Source organism: Orycteropus afer, unplaced genomic scaffold (genome assembly GCF_000298275.1).
Source record: "Orycteropus afer afer isolate SDZICR_OR568_19922 unplaced genomic scaffold, OryAfe1.0 scaffold00617, whole genome shotgun sequence".
NCBI classification, from domain to species: Eukaryota; Metazoa; Chordata; class Mammalia; order Tubulidentata; family Orycteropodidae; genus Orycteropus; species Orycteropus afer.
In genome coordinates this window covers 433,985-443,016 of record NW_006922204.1, presented here as the reverse complement: position 1 = coordinate 443,016, position 9,032 = coordinate 433,985, and the positions used below count along the sequence as shown (strand labels likewise).

General features: G+C 42.7%; 1 protein-coding gene across 1 annotated transcript in view; it reads left to right on the top strand.

Annotated features, from left to right (window-relative positions):
* The first annotated feature begins 3,647 nt into the window (after positions 1–3,647).
* Positions 3,648–9,032, top strand: part of PCYT1B (phosphate cytidylyltransferase 1B, choline) — a 148,188-nt gene continuing 142,803 nt past the window's right edge. Inside the window, exon 1 of the mRNA XM_007956406.2 lies at positions 3,648–3,764. Coding sequence (XP_007954597.1) covers positions 3,648–3,764 — 117 coding nt within the window. The remainder of the gene's footprint in view (positions 3,765–9,032) is intronic.

Here is a 9,032-nt window from a genome sequence, read left to right as displayed (position 1 = left end):
TGTTGCCATAAATTATATCTCTTTTTTGCCTTTTGTAAATAATTCTGCATTAAGCATCTTTGCACATAAATCTGTGTGCTTCTCTAATTATTTCTTTTGGGATAAATTCCCACATGTAACCATTATCATAATGATTTAATCAGTTTATTTCCATCAATCCTAAAGTCCCTCCTACTATCCCTTTAGAGTCACCCTCCTCCCATCCACCAACTTTAGAAGGTTGTGGAATATTTAATTCTGTACTGTGAATTAACTGGTCATTCTTAGCTATTCATCTTGATAGTATTGCAGTGCTCCAAGTTAAAATAACCCATTCAGATATTACTAAGGAAAAGTTCCCCAACAGGGCTGCAGTAGCAACCAACACTCTGGTCATCAGACTGGGTGGCTTTGGTAAGGATCTCTCTCACATTGGTGCCTGAAAGAGTCTAGTTCTGCCATTAGGACTGTGAGACCTACTAAGGTTCAACCACTGGGCTGTGGAAGAGAAGTGGGAAGAAGCCAAGACTAGGCTGCAGTAGTGTTAGTGGGAATGGAATTAGTTCTAGAGGTTCAAGGACTTGGGATGAATATATGTCAGGTATGACTTGGACTCAATACAAAGTGGCATTTCTAGCTAAGGGTCTGACTTGGGTGACACAATGAAGATATTCATCCCTAGCCAGAGGTAATATCTTGGTTAAATGGGACAGAGGAAGATGTGGATAGGCAAGAGGGGGCATCTGTCCACTTTGAGGCGGAAAAGGAAGATAGCCTGGCTCAGGAGGAAAAGAGTACGATACAGGCTCTTGGGCAAGAGGGCCTCACAAGAAGCCAGCAAAACATCAGGACTCTGCTAAATAGGCAGGTGACAAGGTAAATTTCCCATGCAGGTACCAGACAGTTCTGTGGGAAATAGGAGGTTAGATGCTTTCTAATAGAAACATGTGGCTTGAAGGCAATAGTTCTCAAACTTTACTGAGCATATGTCAGAATCACCTGGAGGATTTGTTAATAAACGGATTCCTGGGATCCATCCTCAAGCTTTTGATTTAGTAATTCTGAGATGGAGAATGAGAATTTCTAACAAGTTCCCAGGGCTGCTCTTCGGGGACCACACTTTGAGAACCACTGCTCTAAGGCAGCATATACTGAGATGAGAGTAACAATCTCACCCCCATATCACCCAGCACGGGTAGAGGTAAATCTACAGCTTGAGGTATTTTGTGCTTCTGGGAGGGCAGATGGTGTAGGAAGAAACTGGCCCCTTTTCAGGTGACCCAAGCATCACTGGAATTCACAAATCACTGGAATTCCCTCAGGCTTAAGTAATAATGTTGACAAGTGATGTCAGTCTGATTTAAAGTGGAAGGAGCTGTAACTGTCCAACTGTGTAAATCTTTGCTTGTACATTCCATTTTTTCCTTCTTCTTTTAGGGCTATCCTTGTTTACTTATTTGAGAAGTAATAAAACAATATCCCCTTATATTATCATCCAAACCAAAACCAAACCTACTGCAATGGCGTCGATTCTGACTCACAGCCATCCTATAGGACAGAGGACAACTGCCCCACAGGGTTTCCAAGGCTGTAAATCTTTACGGAAGTAGACTACCACATTTTTCTCCTACAGAGAAGCTGGTGGGTTCAAACTGCCAACCTTTGGGTTGGAAAGTGAGCACTTTAACCACCGTGCCACCAGAGTTCCTTTTACATTATCCTAGTATATCTTAATTTGCAAAATGCTTCACTTGCTATCTTGTTTGAATCCCACAGTTCCATGAGGGAGGCAGTGCTGGGATTTGTACCTCAAGCTTTAGACCAGTGGTTCTCAAAGTGTGCTCCCTGGATCTGCATCTTAGCGTCACTAGGACATTTGTGGAAATGCAGAAATACAGGTCTGGCGTCCGGTCAATGATTTGCCTTTCTAACAAGTTCTCAGACGAAGCTGTCCTTGATACTGCTGGTCCTGGGCCATATTTCGATAAAAACCACTGCTATTGATAAACACAAAAAATTTAGAAGTCCAGGAACTTGTCTTAAGAGGACTCTTACCTAAGCACTTTTTCTACTACATGTTTTGCATCCCTGCTCTGCCCCACAAATCCCTTAAACCCCTTCTCCACCACTTACAAGCTATGAGACCCTGAGCAATTACTCTAAATTGCAATATCCTCACCTGCAAAATGAGAATGATAATAATAGGATCTACCTTTTGGGGGGGTCTTATAAAGATTAAACAACATCTAGTAAGTATTTAAGGAACTCTGGTGGCACAGTGCCTAAGGCATTGGGACTGCTAACCAGAAGATTGGTGGTTCAAACCCACCAGCCACTCTGCGGAAGGAAGACTGGGCAATCTACTTCGGAAATCCAAAGGGGGTCGCTATGAGTCAGAATCGACTCAATGGCAGTGAGTTTGGGTTTTTTTTTTTTTTAGTAAGTATTTAATACTCTACCTGTGTTTGATAAATGCTAGCAATTATCATGATTTTTGTTAATGTAATTAAAAGTGTGGCAATTCATTAGAAAGTATACCTTTGTGAAAGCTCTTTTCTTCGAAGGTATGTCTTCAGAACACCCCTCTTAAAATACGGATATTCCTAGACGATTTAGACACTAAGGTATGTCAGTCTCTAGTATCCCCTCTGGGATGTTTCTCTGATTGCCATGAACATTTGTCTGAGAGCAGGGTACTTAGGAAACGGGACCTAGGACTGCTAAACGGAAGCAGAGGGATAACAGACCAGTGCATGGAACGGTGTATTGAAGGGCAGACAAGAGCACAACTTCCTTGAGGAACTCTCGGAATAGCTGGGGAGAGGAAGTGGCTGATGGAGCAAGCAACTGAAGAGGGCAGTCAGAGCGGGGAGGAAAGCTGTCAAAGGCAAACTATCTCCCCTAAAGCTCCTCCTAGGGCGGCCCCAAGGGGAAGCTCTAGGGCTACCCCAGGCCCGAGGAAATCTCTTAGTTCTAGTATTGAGTGCAGCCTAGGCGGTGAACACCCAGATGCCCACTGTGAATGTCCTGAGAACTCCTCCGAAGCCAGTCGGCATCTGGGGACACCGTGGCTTTGGGCTCGAAAGTGGCTTTGTCTTCAGGGTGACTTGTTTGGCAACTATTCTGCTACAGCACATCCTCTACTTGTGCCAAGGACATGGTCCTTTCTCAGTGAAGGTCTGCCCTGTTTCTCGAGCCGTCCTGGGCCCCTCAGGAAGCGGGCTTATCTTATCAGGGTAGTGCAGCCCGGGTCCCTTGCCCAGGATGGCCCGAGACCTTTGCAACTGAATTAAACAGAAGAAACAAAAGCAGCAAGTTCAGGCCCTGTGGGCACGGCCGGCCAGCCAATGGGGCGCGGCCGCTCCCCGGCGGAGTGGTACTATGATGACAGTAGCCAACCAGCGCGCTCCATACAAATGAGGATACTGTATCCCGCACCCGCTGCTCCAGAACCGGCTGGTTGTTATAGTGATAAACTGAGGCCTTGCCTTTGGCTTCTACGGAAAAGAAAGGGGGTGGGGGGAAACCCCTTTACTACCCCCAGGGAAGACAAAAAGAAGGGAAGAAGAAGGGGGATGGGTAGACAAGACAAAAATACGTGACAAAGAAAACATTCTGTCTGCGAGGAGACTCACAGAGTGTAGAGCTGGAGGGAGCGTTTGCTGGCCATGCCAGTACTCACCACTGATGCTGAGTCAGAAACAGGTATCCCAAAATCCCTTTCCAATGAGCCTCCCTCAGAAACCATGGAGGAAATAGAGCACACTTGCCCACAGCCTCGACTGGTAAGTAAAGACAAAGGATGCAAATGTATGCGTGGCTATGGCACAAAAGAGTTCCTTAGGCTCCCGTAGCCAGCAAGGAAAATGATGCTTAGGAGATTTTCATGTAAATGAGAATGGAGGTACCGCCTAATCCTTCTCAGCTGTTTAGACTTCGCTTCTCTTCCGGGCGCTGCTCTCAGCTTACAAAGCATTAATGTATTGGCCGGGTCAGAAACAGGCTGCTGGGGATCGGTCGTGTTTTTGTACCTTGGGAGGAGGGGATGGCCTTTTTCCCTGTAGGTGGCTTTTTCGTCTGGAAAGGAAAAAAAGATCCTACAGTGTCATTTAAAAATGAGGTTTTCTTCGCAAGCTTGGGGAAGAGTCCCTTATTAAGTTCAAAATCCTAGCTAAGGAATGATACTGTCCTCAACTGATTTGTGTGCCTAATACCAATTTTGGACAAAAGAGACTAGATGGGAAGTAAAAACTTCCTCCATTCATTTGAAAATGTAAAAATAAATAAACAAGAGGCATTCGGTGGTGCCTTTAGAAATACTGTGTGTTTTAAATGGATTGTAAAGCTCTCCAGAGGGTAGTGTGAGGGTGTCTCTTCAGGGAGTGGTAATCTGGGGGAGCTACATTTATTTAGAAAGAGGCTGTGTGCGTTTAAGAATGAAAGTGTGGGAACTGGGCACTCAGGTGACCCGGCTCACGGAATGGAACCTCTTCCTTCCATCTCAGTAATCGGTTTCCCAAATTTGATCAGTTTCCCCGATCGTGATCCCTTAAGTAGATGTGGAAGTTCGTTCCCAACCACCTCAACTTGTGTCCTGGAGGAATCAAAAACACCAAAGGGATGGTGGGTTTTCTGTGGTCTAAAGTCTTGTGGAACTGGAAGAGACTGCTCTCTGAATCCCCAAATCTAAGAGACAAACTAATTTGAACTATCATCTCTCTAGCGATTTTCTTGAACTTAAATAACCCAAGTTATAAAGTGGAATATGGTGGAACATTTTGATTGGTTGTGGAGTTTGACCCTGGGAAGAGTTTTTTTTTTTTTGTTTTTTAAAGGATTGTGTGATGTGGCATTTTCTGTGACACCTTAAAAATGATAGATTCGAAGGCCAGCCTATTATGGGAATGTCATTTCTTAAAAGTGGCAGGCTTAGAATTACTTCCTAAAAAAACCCAAGAAAACACAGGAAGTTATGTTAGAACCCCGTGGACTTTTGTTCGTTGTTCAAGGAACAAAAGTCCATAGAGTTCTAATGTAACTTCTTGTATTTTCTAATATAACTTCCTGTGTTTTCTTATCTTTTTAGAAAGTTGTTCTATGCCTTTTTTTTTTTTTTAATGATTTTCTTAGGGTAGTTTAATAACAGCTCCCAGAACTTAAGCTACTTTCTCAAGGGCACAACACAATGTAGTATCTATATTCTCATGGGAGACAAACATGACAATTAGTTTGTCACTAAGGGATTCCTTTGAGCCACTAAACAACTCATGGTTCAGCTTGAAAAAAACTGACCACTAAAATTCTCTTACAATTAAGCGGCACTGAGTTTCTGTTTGGGATGATAGAAAAGTTTTGAAAATGGATAGGGGTGATGGTTGTACAACATGATGAGTGTAAGGAGTTTTACATGTAAAAATAGTTAAAATGGCAATTTTTTTGTTACGTATATTTCATCACAATAAACTTTTAAAAATTTTGTTACAAGAGCACCCAAAATATTTTTTTAAAAGTAAACCCAATACTCAAATTTGCAGCGCACACCTTCCTGATGGAGGTAAAGGGCATGGGAGAGAAAGGTTGTATCCAGTTCTACTCTCATCTCCACTTCTTTTCCTTCCCTTTTTGTGGTTTAGCTGTTTTCTTCCTTGATTGTTTCTGCTTGAGAAGTGGGCAGAGGAAATCAAAGGAAGGAAGGAAGTTCAAGTTACTTTCCACTTTCACTTGTGGTAGCTCATCCCCATACCTCACAAGAACCACTGCAAAGCTGGCAGTGTCCCCACTCCCCACCCCCTACCTGTTTTTTAGAAAAAAAGGAAACTGAGATTCAGAGAGGGTAAGTGACTTTCTCAAGGTTATATTGCTACCAAGAGGCAGAAGTGGGATTTGAATTTAGAGCTCTAGATCTGCAAAGTGGAAGATCTTTCCCCTGCAACACATTAACTCTTGTTGTTGTTGTTGTTGTGATGTGCCATCGAGTCAGCCCTGACTCATAGCGACCCCTCCTTGGGTTTCCGAGGCAGTATCACTACGGAAGTAGGATTGCCCAACCTTATTAATGCCCTTTCCTTTTTGCCAGTTCTGGATTAAAATGTCTTTGGGCTTGTAGGAACCATAGGGATGTACAGAAATTGAACTGTTGAAGCCATCAGTTTGATCTACCATTGATAAAATGTTTCCATGTTGTTCATCATTAATTATCATGGGCTACTGAAAATTGGCTCTGTTTGAATAGGGGCTGCAATCAATTTATATAACCTACCACTAAATTTTTTGAAGCTCCCTTTGTCTCATCATTAAACGTTATTTGACCACCACTGTAAGGGTATAGGGAGCTCTGGTGGCGTAGTGCCTAAGGCATTTGACTGCTAACCAGAAGGCTGGTGGTTCAAGGCAACAAACCACTACTTGGAAGGAAGATTGGGCAATCTACTTTGGTAGAGATACCTTGGAAACCCAAGGAGGGATTGCTATGAGTTGAATCCACTTGATGGCAGTGAGTTTGGTTTGGTTTGTAAGGGTATAAGGAGCTCTGATGGCGTAGTGCCTAAGGCATTTGACTGCTAACCAGAAGGTTGGCGGCTCAAACCCACCAGCCACTCCTCCAAACGAAGACTGGGCAATCTACTTCCGTAAAGATTTATAGCCTTGGAAACCCAAAGGGGGTCACTGTGAGTCGGAATTGAGTCCACGGCAGTGAGCAAAGGCAGTGAGGTTTTTTTTTTTTTTTTAATAAGAATGTATTCAGTGTTGGATTACTTTATAAGCAAGGTAAGCTCCTCCTTGCTTGCTCTTAAGTTAGTAAATTTACACTTCCATTTCAAAGCCCAACTTGCCTTTGGTAATGTTTATACATGTTAATTACTTAATGGGAGCTCTGGTGGTGTAGTGCCTAAGGCGTTAGACTGCTAACCAGAGGGCTGGGGTGCAAACCCACCAGCCACTCCTGGGAAGGAAGATTGGGCAATCTACTTCAGTAGAGATACCGCCTTGGAAACCCAAGGAGGGGTCGATATGAGTCTAATTGACTCCACGGCAGTGAGTGAGTAGAATTACTTGAATAACCAAGTTTGTTGATGAAGATTGAGTGATAAGTAAAAATGTAAAATTGACATTTCTCTGTAGTGGTTTTAGTAGCTTCTTTTGATCTTGTAGCTTTGTTAAGATCTTCATATATCAAATTCTCTAAATTTGATGTTTCTCCCAGCACGCAAGCATATCACCCCAAATCACATGTGAGTCACTGAGGTCCAGCCATAGTCAGCAGGGTGTGGCTGCTGAGTTGCTTAGCTAATGAAGGAAAGTATGTAAAGGATTTAAGAGAGATCTGCTTAGGGAGGACACACCGCCCTTTGATTCTTCATCAAGGCTAGCCTCATTCCCCCAGTTGTTACCAGACTTGAATTCAGAGAGTTTAGAGGTGCATTCCGCTGTCAAAAGGAAGTTGTAACTCTAGCTTGCAATAGCCACCTTCATGAAGATGGATGTACTGTGGATCAACTGAGGCGGCCTTGGAAATAAAAAAGGGTTGACTCACTATAAGCCACGTTAGCAGGAGTTCGTTTTGGGCTTTACTTCAAACTGGAGGAGTGCCAAGAGACTGCTGTCTTGCAGAAGGTGCAGTATGTCGGTTGGGAGGTAAGACCCATTAGTGCTCAAAAAGTGACTAGATTTTTTAGAAATATCAATGCTTTCCTTTACTAGTATCACCATGTATTTAGCCACTCAGAGCAGCATACATTTTTTAAGTGAGCTATTCTTAATGTGCTGTGTTGGTGAAAATAAACAGGCATGAGCTTCCTTGGGCATTTACTGTGGTCAATTGGAATTCAGCCCAAGGTTATTATTAGACATCTTCCTGCAGGTCTCTGGCCAAATGCAACATCCATTTCTTGCAGATTGATAATAGTCAGTTATGTTGAGAGTGGGATCAATTAATTAGTTTCTTCCATTTAAAAAAGTTTATTTTTTCAGCCCCCCAGTTGCATAATGCTAAACTCCTCATGCATGCCTTGGTGGCACAAGTGTTATTCACTTGGCTGCTAACCAAAAGGTCGGCTGTTGGAACCCACTTCTAGTGACCCTGCATACAACAGAATGAAACACTGCCCAGTCCTGTGCCAGCCTCATAATCATTGCTTGTTTGAGGCTATTATTGCAGCCAATGTGTCATTCTATCTCATGGAGGGTCTCCCTCTTTTTCACTGACCCTCTACTTTATCAAGCATAACGTCCTTCTCCAGGGACTGGAATCTCCTGAAAACACATCCAAAGTACATGAGATGAAATCTCTCTATCCTCATTTCTAAAGGGCATTCTGGATGTATTTCTTCCAAGATAGATTTGTTTATTCTTCTGGCAGTACATGGTATATTCAATATTCTTCACCACCACCAAAATTAAAAGGCATTAATTCCTCTTCACTCTTCATTATTCATTGTCCACTTTTTGCAGGCAGATGAAGCATTTGAAAATATCATGGCTTGGATCAGGCGCACCTTTGCCCTCAAAGTGACATCTTTGCTTTTTAACATTTTAAAGAGATATTTTGTGGCAGATTTGCCCAATGCAATATGTTGTTTGATTTCTTGACTGCTGCTTCCATGCGTGTTGATTGTGGAACCAAGAAAAATGACAACCTTGACAATTTCAATCTTTTTTCTATTTATCATGATGTTCTTATTTGTCCCTTTGTGAGGATTTTTGTTTTCTTTATGTTCAGCTGCAATCCATACTAAAGGCTGTAGTCTCTTATCTTTAGCAGTAAGTATTTCAAGTTTTCTTCACATTTAGCAAGCAAAGTTGAGTCATTTGCATATCAAAGGTTGTTAATTAGTCTTCCTCCAATCCTAATGCTGGGTTCTTCTTCATATAGTGCAGCTTCTTGGATTATTTGCTCATCATGTTATTGTTGTTGTTAGGTGCCATTGAGTCAGCTCTGACTCATAGCGACCCTGTGCACAACAGAATGAAACACTACCCAGTCCTGTGCCAGCCTCACAATCCTTGCTATACATGAGCCCATTGTTGAAGCTACTGTGTCAATCCATCTTGTT